General features: G+C 46.2%; 3 protein-coding genes and 1 long non-coding RNA gene across 5 annotated transcripts in view; 1 reads left to right on the top strand and 3 right to left on the bottom strand.

Moving 5' to 3' along the window:
- Positions 1-2,669: 2,669 nt before the first annotated feature.
- LOC113204401 (putative zinc finger protein 286B) lies at positions 2,670-9,522 on the bottom strand. Of its 2 annotated transcripts, none has more exons than XM_026419585.2 (6): positions 9,358-9,522; positions 7,759-8,551; positions 7,419-7,682; positions 7,019-7,309; positions 6,536-6,794; positions 2,670-6,451 (listed from the first exon to the last, which is right to left on the bottom strand). In XM_026419585.2, the coding sequence occupies exons 2-6, from the start codon at positions 8,505-8,507 to the stop codon at positions 5,957-5,959; spliced, it is 2,058 nt and encodes a 685-aa protein (XP_026275370.1). In that variant the 5' UTR covers positions 8,508-8,551; positions 9,358-9,522; the 3' UTR covers positions 2,670-5,956. The 2 variants fall into 2 exon arrangements, with proteins under 2 accessions (XP_026275370.1, XP_026275369.1); XM_026419584.2 differs by having other exon boundaries at positions 6,536-6,887; positions 9,358-9,521.
- A 219-nt stretch (positions 9,523-9,741) lies between these two features.
- On the top strand, positions 9,742-10,214 carry LOC127748861 (uncharacterized). The gene is made up of 3 exons (XR_008010810.1): positions 9,742-9,849; positions 9,948-9,996; positions 10,083-10,214. It is a non-coding gene; the product is annotated as an uncharacterized LOC127748861 (long non-coding RNA).
- Positions 9,792-12,761, bottom strand: LOC113204402 (uncharacterized). Its single transcript, XM_026419586.2, has 9 exons — positions 11,867-12,761; positions 11,570-11,764; positions 11,377-11,484; positions 11,129-11,277; positions 10,826-11,021; positions 10,531-10,750; positions 10,259-10,428; positions 10,096-10,161; positions 9,792-10,014 (listed from the first exon to the last, which is right to left on the bottom strand). The coding sequence occupies exons 1-9, from the start codon at positions 12,152-12,154 to the stop codon at positions 9,928-9,930; spliced, it is 1,479 nt and encodes a 492-aa protein (XP_026275371.1). The 5' UTR covers positions 12,155-12,761; the 3' UTR covers positions 9,792-9,927.
- Positions 12,762-13,242: 481 nt separating this feature from the next.
- Positions 13,243-15,408, bottom strand: part of LOC113204418 (serine protease snake-like) — a 4,618-nt gene continuing 2,452 nt past the window's right edge. Inside the window, exons 3-8 of the mRNA XM_026419607.2 lie at positions 14,846-15,344; positions 14,616-14,776; positions 14,393-14,508; positions 13,956-14,233; positions 13,700-13,869; positions 13,243-13,508 (exon numbers count right to left, since the gene is read on the bottom strand). Coding sequence (XP_026275392.2) covers positions 13,335-13,508; positions 13,700-13,869; positions 13,956-14,233; positions 14,393-14,508; positions 14,616-14,776; positions 14,846-15,344 — 1,398 coding nt within the window. The 3' untranslated portion in view covers positions 13,243-13,334. The remainder of the gene's footprint in view (positions 13,509-13,699; positions 13,870-13,955; positions 14,234-14,392; positions 14,509-14,615; positions 14,777-14,845; positions 15,345-15,408) is intronic.

Here is a 15,408-nt window from a genome sequence, read left to right as displayed (position 1 = left end):
GGGGCGTGTCCCCTTCCTTCCACAAGGGGGCGGGCGACGACTGGGGGGGAATGACCTGGCTCGCTACCTCTGGACGGATAATTTCGCGGCCCGTCTCTCTTCTTTTTTCCCCCCTTTTCCATCCCGGCGCGCCCACCCCGCCGCCGCCTGCCCGCCCAGGTGGGGCTCCACTCCGCTCCACTCCGCTCCACTCAGCCCAGCGCAGGCGAGGGGCGGAGCTACAATTAAAATTACGTAGCAATGAGCAACCCCCCGAGTGCGTCGCGCCCCGCCCGCCGGGGGGGTGGAGGGCTCAAGCCGAGGCTCAAGCCTTGATGCTCAAGCGCGCGGGTCCCCGGGGCTGACGGCCTGGCATGTCGGGGGCGCCACGGGCACCCGCCGCCCCTAGGGGTCGTTGACTCGTCTCCCCCCCTACACCACCCCCTGCTCCCAGCCCCGACGGCGACTTCACCTGCCCCGCGCTCCTGGAGTGTGGAGGCGATAATAGCCACACGAGCTTGCGCAAGTTGGGTGCTCACAGCAAGTCGCGGCCCGTCATGTGTGATGGCGGTGCTGAGTGGCGCTGAGCGGTGCGGTGCGCTGTGCGGTGGTGAGGAGCAATGTCGCCCTTCGCCTCGCTCACAGAATAACAAATTGTCCGGCCCGTGGCGTGACCTCCGGGGCGTTCTGGCCGTCCTGTAACTTTGGTCTTGACAGTGAGGGTCCGTCGCGTCGCCCCGCCCGCAGGCACCGGCCCCGAGGCCTCTGAGCTGGAGGCGCAGCCGAGTGGCGCGGGGGCGCGGCGGGGCGCGGGGCGGCGGGGCTCCCGAACCTGCTGCCCGCTGCGGCGAGCGCTGCGCTGCCGCCAGGTCGACGCTCTCAGGTGGACGCCGAGGGCAGGGTCGACGTCCCGCCCGCCACCGCAGCGCCCCAACCCAAAGCCAGCCTCGCCGGACCAACAGCACGTTGTCCACCAGGCCGCGAACCGTACACAAGAAACGCCCCACGCCCCGAGCAGTCGCAAGAGGGCCTACGCGGTGCTCTAGTCACTCGTCGGCTGGCCGACCGGGCCAGACAGGCCAACATACCCTGGCCAAACGGGTTTGGTGCACCAGCCCGACGCCACGGCGGCGGTGCCGGGTTGTCCTCCTTCAGGCCCGTCACCACAGAGACGGCCTCGGAGGACGTGCGGAGAGAAGGCGCACAACGAAGAGCCCCGCACTTCTTATTCCATCGCGTTCAAGATACTAGACTAGAGCTTGCGGCAGACTGCTCTTGGGGCGTCTTCCCATCCGACTCGACACCCCGTAAAATGACGTAGCAATTACCTGGTGGAATATTGTGAGCAACAGTGCGACCCTGCTCGCGCTATCGGGCTGTGTCTAGCCCCGGGCATCTCCCCCCACCCCCCGCAGCGCCATCCCCCATCAGAGGACGGAGAGGGGTGGGAGGGGGCTGGGGCGCAGGCGGGGGATGGCAAGGCCCGGGCCAGAGCATTGATCGCCATCAGCTGTTACCGGGCGGGCTCTGGCTACATGACCTTGGTCCACACAGCATCCCCTTGCAGGACCTCGGCTGGTCGCCCTCCTGCCAACGCATCCCCCCGGAGCTTAGTCGACGAGATGAGGGACTTTGCGTTTGGCGATGGTGTTCGTCTGTAGTCGAAGCCGACCCGAGCCGGGCACTCGCTAACGCTGCCGAGTCCCGTTCCCAGCCCCCCCCCCCTTTCCCTCCGCCGCTCTAAACAGCCCTTGGCCTCGCGGAACCCACCCCCAGCCGGTCCTGTCCAGCCAGCAGCCAGCCCCCTCGCTGCATGCATATCACTGTTGCCAGGCGACCTTGTTGCTAAGGCAGGCGGCAGGCAACCCCCGTCCCCCCTCACCCGGAGAGCTCGGGCGCTCGCATACACACACGCGGTTAAGTGGCTTGCTGGTGTTATACGCGGCTTGAGGTCCAGGGTGTGAGAGTGTGTGGAAGTGGTGGGGAGGGAAAAGGGGGGGAGGTTGAGTTGCAGCTCAGGGGTGGCCAGAAACGTGCAAAACCCATGCCACCACCGCCCGCCTGCAAACTACATTCTGCTGCAGGAAACTGACCTATTTTCGCCCTCGCCGGCCTTGGCCGCTGCACTACCCGCTACTGCACTCGCGCGACGCGTTGTGCTAGAAGTCCGCCCCGCCCCGCCAGCGCGCCGTCCGTGACCCCCTGTGGTGGTCTGCACAGAAAAAAAAATATAATCGCGAGATAGTGAGCAAATCTGGTGTACATCTGATTTCCCCTCTCCCCCGTTTAATTACTCTCGTTGGTTTAACAGACGATTAACAAGTTATTATATCAAGCTCGGCTACGCGAATCGCGAATGTTAGAAAGGCGATCGCAGGGAACAACTTTTGGAAAAATTTCTGTTAGCATCCTGGCCAATCTCATTTCGCAGCCTCAACAACAAACTCTGCCCGGTCGTCAGCTGCAGCACAGGGCATCTTGAGGGGCAGAGTATGGTGAGTGGGGGAGTTATCGACCAGTGCAATTGGGGAAACCCGAATCAGTGGGAGGAAAGACCGGCGGCTGGAGTCCTAACCCGGACAGCGCTGCCAGCACTGGCCACGGCAGCTCCGCATGAGCCGGCCACGGGTGACAATCATAATTCAACAAAACGGGAAACATATTGGAAAAGAAGGTGTACCTCGATGAAATTGGGTGATTGAATGCAGGCCGTGAATAAGGACCTGCATAGCACATATTTATTGTATTAAACTATCTCTTGACATACATACATACATATATACCTATCTTTAACATATCTTATGTAATTTGTAACTACAGGCAAAACTGTGTGCCTGATTTATGCACATGAACTTCCCTCAAAGGACAATACTGTTTAAAAATGAATAATATAACATATCCATCAAGTCTCTTTTGAAAATTACATTAGTTGCACTCTTTAATATATTTTGGAAAAGTGTATAATGCAATGGCATCCTGACACTCAAGTGCACACCAGAACAGAATCACAAGTGAAGTGAATGATACACAAAAACCTTAAAGTTACATGAGAATTTTACCTTCTACTGCCCTTCAATTAATCATAATGTACTTCATACAAAAATGTAATGAGGCTGGTAATGCACAAAGAAAATTCAGAACCCATAAATGACAGATGTATTGGCATAATTAAAACCTGAGGTGAGACCTATTATATAGGTGACTCCCAAAAACAGCCTGTAAGCTTCAATGCAGTAGAACGGCATAATTAATTCTGATAAAAAAAACTATAATATGCCTATCTTAATTTCAGCAAGCACATAATAAAGCAGGTGGAGCACAGTGTGAGGAGTAAGCCCTGAATACAATTGTAAATATGGCAAACAGATATGAGATATATTACGGATCATATTGTCAATCCCTTGCACAGGTTATAACAGCAAAAACCAAGAATGAATCAAATAGAGAAGTGAATAAAAAACTACAAGCACAATAAAATCACATCAGTCATGAGGGCCACTTTTAATCCTATGGTTTTGTCATCATAGCACCATAGACCATGAGTTTACAATAAGACAGGTAATGATTATCAGAAACGTAACTAGCACAAACTGAAGTCTACCTTTTTCCAAATTGACAAATTCTGTTAATTCTAAATTAAAATCTGATTCTAAATAACCCTTGATCCTACAGGGTGGTCCACAGACCCCTTCCTTTTATTTGCTTATACTGTACCGGATGCAGGCGTGCGGACGGGTTGCATACTCGCACGGGGCCATAAGGCGCCCATGGTGAGCGACAGTAGGCAAGCCCGCCCGCACGCATGCATGCGGTACAGTATAAGCAAAATAAAGGAAGGGGTCTGTGGACCACCCTGTATCTATCTGAATGATGAAGTGGATTTTTGAGTTCTCATCTCCCCCTTATCAAAAAGTTTTCCTTCAAGGTTAGATTTGTTGATGCGCAATTGAGTGAGATGGTAACAGTAATCCACCTCCTTTGAAAACGCTGTTAAAGTTCCTACTCACTGTTGTTTTCATGTAAAAGCTTTAAGACTATACATCTATTGCAGTAAGCACACAACTAGAGATCTCCTGTTCACAAGTAAATTATTAAACAAAAGGTCTGAGCAATGACAGCACAGGTTCTTTCTTACAACTGCAAACCTATCAACGATTTGAAACCCAAATGTGAATTAGGTAAAACATTACCTAAAAAGTAAGAATGAATTGCTATTAATCTTTAATAGAATCAGCAATCAACAAAATGATGGGAACATAAAAATGCTGATTTGTAAACTGTTTTCTGTTCAGATGTGTGCACCACATGCACATGTTGGTGCAACATTATCAAAGAAATATCGGAGAAAATTTCTTTCACCAACACAACAATCAATCATATTGTCCAATTTCTTCATCTAAAATTTTAATACCAAAATATACTACAGATCCTGTAACTGCAATGCCGAATGAATTTTAATAAGAAATGAGCTTGACAGTATTTTATACTCTTCTCAGTTATCAGTTAACCAGATATATATTTAAGTACAGGATATTTTATTGTAAAAAGGTAGGTTCTAACGATAAAATTTGTAACAGATCCAATCAATCAGTACACAAAGCACAGCAGATAAGAAAAGGCTGCCGAGAGAATCTGGAAATGTCATAACACTGACAAAATAAATAAAATAAAACAATACAATTATCTACTTATGAAAGCAGTCAAATTGGAAGAACCTCTAGCAAGGAAGGGTAAGCTAACCCACACAAATACGGATCCACTGTGGTCTGCCAATAAAATGTACAGGTGGCTTGCATTACTTCAACACCTATTATTGTGTATACAGTATGACAATTTAGAATTGGAACTCTGTGCTCAGAAGGGCCATAGAAAACAAGGTCTCAGTTCAGAATACTGTTGATGTCCCTACCCAGGTTCTCCTCCTCAAAAAGGTGCCTGTAGTATACATTTGTTAACAATCTACATAGTAAGTTCTCTTACTTCTAGTAAAATGTCCTAATTGAGATTGATTGGTTGGTTGAATGATTGATTGATTGATGGGACCGAAGGGGGAGTGCGGTCAATAATGCGGATGCCAAGGGGTAACCCTGCTGGCTCAGGCCTCCCCTGGTCAACCTAGGAAAGAAAAGGTTGCACTGCTGTGTTATAATAATAATAATAACCATGAGAGAAAGACACCCTGCAATACTCTGAGCTTCCCAAAGGAAAACTGTGAATGATGTTTCTGAAGATTTTACTAACAGTACTATTGGATCTTTAGATTAAAATATCAATAGACTAAGAACAAGGAATCATTTGGCAAGATCATATATTCATTCACTGCTACTTCAATTGCAAATATCTAGCTGCCAAGTACAGTTCAAATAATAACTAATATGAATAAATAAATGGATCGGCCTTGGCCAAGTAATGTCAGACCCAGCTTAGTTCACACCACTAAAAAATACAGTCAAAGAAAATTTAGAAAAGCAGAAATGCAACTGATACAAGAAACCATAATAAATCAATTGTTAGAGCAAGTAGAAAATTTGCCTATAAACCCTGACTGTATATACATATAATTTAACATAAACTCAAAATAACATAACCAGTATAAACGAAACAGATAAAGAAAACAGAGTGATCAAAGACTTCCTAGGTACGGTTAAATGCTACAATGTAGCATATGGTAACATGTTTTGGATACATGTGCGCTCATTTCACTTATTTTGTACTGGGGAAATGGGCATGCTGTATACGTACACACCACTAGTAAAGAGTAGCTTTGTACTGCCCCTGGATTTGCAGAGAGAAATGTATCAAGAATACCAAGTTAAGAGATACAAATTTATAATATTTTGCCATCAGCTGGGTGGTTAATTAAGAGGGTGAAGCACTAGAAGTAAGAGTGGATATTTAAAAAAAACAAAAAACAGTAATATTGGTTTTGACTTTGACTCACTGAAATGGCACACTCAAGACATAACATGAACCTTTCCTATTGCTGCTGCAAAGGATGAACAAAGCTCTTATGTTCAACAAGCTCAATTACTGAGGCCTGACTGTGATCCATGTAATGCTGCTCTCCACCTGCTGATTGAGGATGAGACTGGGGGTGGCTCTGAGGCTGAGCTTGCTGTGGTGGCTGTTGAGGTTGAGTGGGTTGAGAAAGACTCCCATGAGCAGGATTTTGCTGAACTTGAACTTGTGCTGCCTGTGCTTGCGCTTGCGCCTGAGCTTGACCACCTGCACTTCTTTGGTGTGGCTCCAGGTGCTGGCGTTCATGAAGCACTAAGTGGTTCTTTTGCAGGAATGCTTTACCACATTTGTCACACGCAAAACGTCTAATTTCACAACCACCATTAGTATATCTTTTATTGTGTTGTAAAAGTCCATGCTTTTGAGTAAAAGCACGCCCACAATCTTGACACACATGGGGTTTGGGCTTAGGCACTACAGCAGGGTGACCATGAAGATGGTTTTGTCTTGCCCCCTAGAGGAGTAATAGGAAAAATAAGATACATGGTGGAAATAATATGTTTAAAAATATAGTCATAATAAACCGTTAAATTTTTACCTTCATATGATGACTTCCATGACCGTTTCCATGACCATGCACAGTGTGACCATGAACATGGGAGGGATGAGGCTGGGATTGACTGGAGACAGATTGCGCCCCTGGAGGTTGAGGTGTCTGAGGTTGAGATGGAGTTTGTGATTGACTGCTTTGCCCTTGAGAATGACCAGCTGGACCTTGATTTGCTCCCGAGGCTCCTTGACCAGAGCTGAACAACTGATTCAACCCAGGTTGTTGGTGCTGGAACGCAGCCGCCAAGCTGCACAAGTCAGTCACAAAACTTCTATCACCAGCATGCAATCTCAAGTGTAATGAGAGACCTTCTCGACTTGAAAAACCATTGCCACATTCTCTGCAAGAGAGAAGAAAAAGGAATTTTAAACAGATTCATAGAAGAGGCTCCAACCCACTCTTTCTGAAAAACTACAGTAAATCAAATGCTACTTTTCCCAGATAATTCTACCGAAAATAAAAAAAACTCACCGACAGACGAAATTTTTCTCTTTGTCACCACAGGTATGAGCTGTCAGAGCTGATTTTGCGGTAAATGCCTCTCCACAATGAATACAAGAATAAGGATGTTCTGTTTCATCAGAAGCTGTATGAAGTCGTGAGTGAGCTAATAGAGTTCGCTTTTGAAGAAATTCTTTCCCACACACTGCACAAGAATGTGGTACCCTGCCATGGATCCGACCATGATTAACCAGCTCAAATTTACGAGCAAAAGAGACACCACAATCTTGACAGCTATATGGGCGCTGGCCTCCATGAAATCTGAAAACAAATTGTACTGTTAAGTCAGAAATCATTTATACCTCACTTTTCTTTGGATAAAAGTCAACATGGGTGGTAAATATACAAACAAGAAAAGGCCTCTTCTTACCTTGAATGCATTATAAGGTGCTCTTCCTGTGAGAACGATTCCCCACATTCAGGGCACACAAATGGTCTTTCTCCGGAATGAAATTTCCCATGAGTAACAAGATGCCTTTTTTGTGGGAAAGTACGCCCACATTCTTGACAGACGAAAGGACGGTCCCGACTGTGAACTCGAGCATGTGTCACCAAGTGATGTTTAAGAGTGAAAGATTTGTTGCATTCTTGGCAAGTGTAGGGTCGGTCTGACGTATGAAGTAGAAGATGAGTGCTGATAAAAGAAAATAAGTTTAGAGTAATTCTAAAATGAGCGAGGAAATATCAATATTAAATCCATCAAAGTATACCTCAGGCAATGCTTGTGGGCAAAACTTTTACCACAATGAGGACAGGCATGTGGTCTTTCACCAGAATGGACTCTTGCATGAGTGACAAGATGGTGCTTGAGAAGAAACGTTTTTCCACAGTCTTCACAGGTATGTGGTCTTTCTTTTACAACTTTATCACTAGAAGCTGGATTGGATGGATTGTGCATTTCACTTGAGTTGGCTGGGGGATGTGCAGGTAATGTGGGAGGTGTTATCATAGTTGCAGCATTCTTTTTTAATGAAAAGTCATTTTCATCATTTGCTGATGATAATTGAATTGGTCCGTAGGAGGACATGAGGTGCTTAGGATTTAAACTGTTTGCTTTTGATCCATCAGGGTGGGGAAACATGAGAGCACTCCCACTCCCACAAAACAGGGAGTTGGGTCCCTCACACTGACATCCTTTGTCACAGACATTGCTATAAGCCGTTGGAGCCTTTTTTCCAGATGACACTAACGGTCTATTATGCTGAGGAGTGTTTGGCTGGAGGCTATCACTCAGCAGGAACATAGTCCGATACATGAAATTATTACTATTCATGTTGAGATCCAACTTTGATTGCAGAGAGGGTAGAAGTGAATCCTGTGGTCCTTCACTGTCAACCGGTTCTTCCTTTGGCACAATACTTCCGGGAAGAGTCCCTAAATCCTTGCTATTATCTCGACCATCCAATCTTAGACGCTCCACCAAGTGGTCTGACACCACCTTCAAAGAGTTCAGTTGCATGAGCGGCTCTCATGACACCTTGACAAAGTAAATTACTCCACCCACTGAAAATAAAAGAAAAAGTACAGTAAAATAAAATTGCCAACACATAGTACTTAAGCCCTATTCAAAATAGTCCCTCCTTGCTTGCCAAGTAATAAAGATATAAAAAAATAGGACAGCATTCCGAGAGCAGCCATTCATAAGATGTTTATGCAAATACAACAAAGTAAGGCTAAAACAAACAAAGTAAATAAGAAAAGATCTTGGCACAAACTATAGAATTATTTTACTTTCAAGCGCAAAGGCTATTAGTCAGTATTGTTATTTCACTAGCTTAACAAGTGAGACAAAAATATTTAAAAGGACACGAATTCGGAAACTTTCACACTGTCCAAAATCTACTGTATAGCAAACATAACCTCAATACTAAACAAACAATACGAGAACTTTAGGTGTTCGACAAAATTGGGTGTATTGAGAAACCCAGCGAACTACCAAATGTTAAATCAACTTCAACTCATCAATGTTAAATAAAGCATACTGAAAAGTGAACATTTAATTCCTCCTACGAGAAACTTCAGAAAACCGATAGAATAATAAGGTCAGGGTATGATTTGGGGACGCAATGTATGCACACGAAAAGTTAAATTGTGTTGACTTTAGCCGAAAAGTAGAACAAGACAACAACTGCCTTAAATTTTTATTTAGAAAAAACAAGCGGATAAGTAACACTAGAATCTGACAAGTTTCTGTAGTGACAAACTTCAACTAGGCTCACATTCCCAATGTTTGTTTAGTGCCCAAGCCAGAAAACACCCATTTTCACGACGAGAGTTTGTGCACAAGCAGAGCAACGTGATCGACTTACCAGCATAATTTTATGTAACTGGTGTTTCGTCAAGCCTCATTCACGACATTAAAAACATTACATCCTTGTAATAAACGCATTAAAAGACAAGTTTTTTCACAACAAATCACATAAAATAGCTCATTCTCTCTGCCATTTTGTCACTGCTGCTGCATCAGTTTCAACTACAGGGCTGCTCGTATGGAAATAAAAGATACTGGCTGGAGGAGAACAGCTGTGCAAACTGGTAAAGTCAAATCAAAAATATGTGAGTGTGAATCAACTATCGCGAACTAGCTTTCTGGTCTACATGAAAAGAAATTGCAAGTGTCTTGTACTTAAATGTACCAAGATGTGTCGGCTGCTGTTTGTCATGTTGGCAATGTGTTGGCAATTCGTGGGGGGATATTTAAAGATTGTTAGGTGAAGTAGACTTTATTGTATCAGGTAAAGCCTTCCGTTGGCGACGCCATTTATTGGCCAAAAAACCTCGATTCTCTCTCTCTCTATCAGGTAAATCTTCATATAGAATTTATTAAAAAAAATAAATGAAAGTGTTTGGATACCACTTGTTACAATACTGTCATTTTACTACCTCTTCTTCCACATAGCTCTCCATACAGCATATAAGTCTCCTGGTGTCAGATCCTTGTGAAAAGGGTAAACTTTACGAATTGCCTGCCATTTAGAAATTTAAGAAGATAACTTCAGCACTTATGTAAAATAGGTCTTATTTAATTTTCCAGGCATGGTACTTACTCTCATATTGATGCCATACATTCTTACACAATTCGTGAATACAATGAGTTCAGCATAACTAATAAACTGTGAGGAAAAATGGGCATAATGCATTAAATGCATACCTGAGTGAGAGGTAAGCAGTTCTATATCTTGGGAGGGTAAAAATCTGAACACTACTTACAAATTTGACTTTCCGTTTCTCAGGAGACTGCACAGCAGCTGGTTTCACTTCATTCGGAAGATGGGATAATAACATGTCCTTACATGAATCTGTGGCAGGATGATCTATTGGAAACATATTCTTTGACATCGCCAATCCTATTTTTTTAACACGACTAGGATGAGGAGTACCTGGAGTACAAATCGAAGTGGTAAAATACTTAATGAAAATAAATTTTCAAGCACTCAAACACTGTTGATAATTTTAAAAATATAATTGAATACAAAATTTACCACATTTCTTATTGTGTGATTTTTCACTTCTGACACTCAGACTTTCAGCCAATAGCTCTAACAAAAATCTCTGGAGATCAGCAGAAGGGATAAGGGCTCTGTCCTTAGAACTTAGTTGTGTAAGTATATTGTACATGTCATTCACCATTTTAATATCTGGATAGGGAACTCCCCCTTCCAAAATGTGCACGCAACAGGCTATAAGAAATCCTTGTTGATCCTGGTTTTAAAAGTTATCACTTAATTTTCAAAATCATTCGCTCTCACTGCGTTTACTAAAATTAATATTACTTACTGCAGGTGTAACGTGCAGATATCCCTTTAAAATAAAAAGCACTTCCATTTCGTGAGCCTTTTGGCATACTTTTCTGTTATGAGAAACAGCGGAGTCAAGAAGACATACAATACTTGAAAACAGAGTTCGTGCCCAATCGAAAGGATGACTTTTGTAGTCATCCATTAGGTCTGTCATATCAATTTCCTCAAGAACTCTAGAACAAAAGGTAAAATACTTAATGTTAACTTAACTGTCCTACTTATATGATCTTACTTACAATAAGTTATTACCCATTATGAAACAGTTTCACAAAATAAAAACCTGACAAGAACTTCAATGCCACTATTTTCAAGAAATATTTCCTGACAGAGAGCTAAATTAGATATGGTTTCTCTGGATAAAAAGAGCAAATTTTTTAAAATGAATTTGGCTGAAGGATCCTTAGGCCATTGAGACAGATTCCCTAAAACCTGTCCATCAATGAAAAGTTCACATAATATTATTAGCTCGACCCATGCAGTGCAAACTTTGTAAACGTGTCTCAGCTGGTGCCTAACTGAAATTCTTACCATGGGTATTATAAATTTTGAAATGAGAACTTTATTCTGATTATCCTTTTCTGCTGCTAATAGAACCACATCCACTATAGAGAGCAGGGCTTCTTCATCAGTAAGATTCTACAAAGTAAGTAAAATCAACAATTAAAATTAAAGTTTACAACAGAAAAAATGAATTTTCAAAAGCTAATTATGAGATGCATACCCTTATTTCCAAGCTGCATAGCACATACAAAATGTACTCCAGGCATTTTGTTGTGCGCAGTATTTCATGATATTCCGTATTCATACCCATGAGATTTATGATTATTTTAAGGAGAATACCATGATAGTCTGATAGGATGTTACCAGTTTTGGAGATAGCATGTTTAACCTCTTCTATCAATGCTAATCCTACATCCTATAATGACCATAAAAAGTTATGGAAGAAAATAGTAAAAGTACTTTAAGGAGATTTTTGTGGCCATACTTCATTTGACTTCCTTATGGAAATAAAACTAACCAGAGGTAGATCTCGAAAATCTTCTGTCAAGGCTTCTAATATATTTCCAATGTTTTTCGCTAGACTAATTAGATGATGCTGGAGAAGTGGTCGTAAACGCTGAACTAAATCTACTTTATATGGACCAGTTAAGAATTGTGCAATTGGTATCACTCTGGTTTTAAGAGCACGTGAACGTGCGATTACAATTTCTGTGCCATCACAGGAAAGAAGGTGACGCTCTAAGGACATCAAAATGTCATTTATATCTCGTTCAATAGGTTTAACAGCCTCAACAAAATCACCCATTTTGCCGTTGAGCCTGCGACACGACTCGTCCTTCCTCGTCAACGTCAATATTTCCCTCCCTTCATCAGTATCATGATGCCAACAAAACAAAACTGGAAGCTTTTCACCTGGAGTCGGTTTTTGTAAAAAAATATTAGGAGACCTTTGGAAAATTTATCTTACAACAGATTTCTAAATAAAAAGTGGACTAGAGTTTTGAATATTCAGAGAAGAATACAGGTGGAAAGGGCATCCTAAGCTAGAGGCTTTTCAGGAACGGCGGGAAGAAGAGGCAGCCTGCTTTGTCCAGCCACAAATGACATGTCGTAACGCCGTCATTTCGACGTCGTTGGTCGAACTAGAGGGCCAAAAAATACGTCGAAACGATGCATTTTTCGACGAGTCGATGATGTTTCGACAAATGTCGATACGATGTTTCTGGCTCGTTCTGGCTGGGATCTCTCTCGGGTAAGAAAAAACCAAACGAACGGTGTGCTTCCTTGTTGCCACCATCAGCGCGGTTGGCCGAAAAACTCAACGACTCCGACTCAAAAATCGATATAGATCGACAGGAGTCCAACGTGCGTCCAGGAGATAAAGGAGAGGTATGAGACAGCTCCCTCCCAGAAGTTCTTCCACCACCGCTTTAATTTGTTTTGATTCGCTCAGAGGGATTTTCCGGGTAACTCTCTGAAGCCCTCGCCCCCCCCCCCCACACACACACCAGGGAATGCCACGGCATGTAACCCTGGTCATCACTAGATGACCATGCATTATTTTATTTTTTTGTATCCTCCAGAATGTCATAGTCGAGTAATCAATATCTAACACAAACTGGATCCGATCGAATGAATTGGAGTTGTTGATTAATTCAGTCATTCAGGCACTCGGACACGGTTCCCGCAGTGCCAAAGAAATTGTTTTCTGGTCTCCACTTGGTCCTCTTGCCGTATCTAGAGCAATCTAGAGTAAAAGTTAGCTGACACCTGACACTTTAAAGTTACTTACGGTTACTTATATATTATTTATGTTTAGTCAAAGGATTTGAAAGGTATCATCTGCTAAAAATACTACAGGACTCGAAATTTGTAGAAAAATCATGACGCTACTCAGGATTGACGAATAGTTTTTATTTGTTTTCGTCAAATTCGCGTCTACATTTGATGGCAGGCAGAGTGAAAGGTTTCGACAGGCCCAGGCCTCAGGCCTCCGGCCAGACGTGCCTCTCAATCCAAGAGATGTACTTGGAGACTCTCGTGTAGACCCCCGGGGAGTTCCGGGCCGCGCACACCTTGCCGAACGATGTGATACCGACCACGTGAAACACGCACTGATTGTCGCGACTCGTAACTTGCAGCGGGCCCCCAGAATCACCCTGAAAAGGAATAACAGGGTCGACTTAGGGAATTTATCCAGAGGCAACCCACTCAGAAATGCAATATTGATAAATGGTCGATAGTCATCGATCGAAGAAAATTCGAACCGACGTCGATTCGAACTCCCATTTCTCGCTGTGCAAGTAGCCAGAAAGATTCAGGAAATATTATTAGTCGTGTAATGACTGACCTGACACGTATCTTTTCCTCCGTCTAGGACTCCAGCACATAGCTGGGAGTCCCCCACTATCCCCTTGGAGAGGCTCGACGTTGAGGCATCAGCCGAGTAGAGATTGTTGCACGTTGGCTGATCTACCGAATTCAGTATGACTTTTTGAAGAACTTGGCTCCTTTCACCCACTGGAAAAGTGAGAAAACCCTGCATAAACACCGAATACGGTCCCACATACGAGGCAAAATAAATGCGAGTCTATTCATTGAAGTACATTGCTCTGTGTGGCCCCAGCCAGTGGCGATGAGCGGCTCGCCGTTGAAGTCCTCCTCGGCGGCGTCCTCGTCAGCGACGTGCAGGCAGGCGGGACGGACGGCGGCGGAGAAGGGCACCTTCCTGGCCAGGCGGAGGAGTCCGATGTCGTGGTAGCGGGACGGGGGCTGGTAGCCCGGGTGGCGCACCATGCTGGAGACGGCAATGTCCATGGGCCGGGCGCCGTCCTCGGCCGACTCGAGGTTGTGCTCGCCCAGGCGCACGCGCACCGGGGGGCCTCTGTTGGACACAGTAACTTCAGTCAGTTGGCGGGGGTGCGCGGGTGCGGGCCTAGAGGAAGAGGGGTGGGATTCTGGGAGCGGGGATGAGCTCCTGAAGGCAGGCTGGAGGTGGGAGTGGGGGCCTATGGAGGGGTGGGGATCCTTCTGCACTACTCACTGAGCGGTAGCCGTGCAGTGCGCTGCCGTGATCACGAACAGCTCACTGATGAGGGAGCCTCCGCAGTTCCATTCAATCTTCGGCGGAGTCCCAGCTCCCCGGTAGCCGATCGCAGCCTGAGGAGCACACGCAGACATGTGTGATGATCGTCTCATGACGCCTGTAGGTACGCTGTGCCTCACCGAGGACCAAAGACGCGAACCATCGCAGAGAGCAGACTCACCATGTGCGGAAACTCGTGAAGCCTGGCGTCCTGGCCGCCCACAACCAGCGGCACGGAGTTGGAGTCGCACTTCTGGACGTGCTGCACGGAGGGCTTGGGGTCGGGCACCAGAGGCAGCGCCACCACGCGCTCCGTCTGCAGGCGGGCGAACTCGTTGCATTCTGAGAGAGCAGAGTTACAGCACACTGCGCCCGGGCGGACTCAACGCGGTGCTCGCGACGTCTACTCACTCTGCTCGCTGACGCGGGCCCCCTTGGTGTCCTGGCGGGTGCGCTGCCTACTCGGCGGCGTGCTCGAGGGCCCCGGCGGTCCCCACGAGGGAGCCCCCTGGGATCCCCAGCCGGCTCGGTTTGCGTTCAGGTCGGAGGGGCGGAACCTGCTGTTGCCGTACCACCCCGACCCCGGCGGCGGCGGGTCCGCGGAGGGATCCGCGTACGGGCCGTAGGGCCGCTGCACTGCAGAGGCGTCGCTGGCGTTGGCCCGGCGCCCGCGCCCGTCCTGGTCGTACTGCCGTCTGGCCGCAGGGTCGGTGTAGAGCGACCGTCTGGTCGTGTGGTCGTAGCCGTACGGCCGCCTCGTCGTGTAGTCGTAGCGCATGTAGCCGGGCGGTCTCTTGGTGGCGTCGCCCGGCGGCCGGTTGAGCGACGGCCGCGGGGTGGGGACGGCGTCCGGGAACCACACGTCGCCCTCTGACCCCGCCCCGGCCCCGGGCGAGGCGTCGGCGCCACCCTGTCGAGGCCGAGAGGACGAGCGCTGAGACAGCTGGCCGGGGGCCGCGGGGGGCAGGAGGGGG

The sequence above is a fragment of the Frankliniella occidentalis genome, unplaced genomic scaffold (genome assembly GCF_000697945.3).
Source record: "Frankliniella occidentalis isolate FOCC.00 unplaced genomic scaffold, Focc_3.1 Scaffold2, whole genome shotgun sequence".
NCBI classification, from domain to species: domain Eukaryota; kingdom Metazoa; phylum Arthropoda; class Insecta; order Thysanoptera; family Thripidae; genus Frankliniella; species Frankliniella occidentalis.
This window is presented reverse-complemented; position numbering and strand designations above follow the sequence as displayed.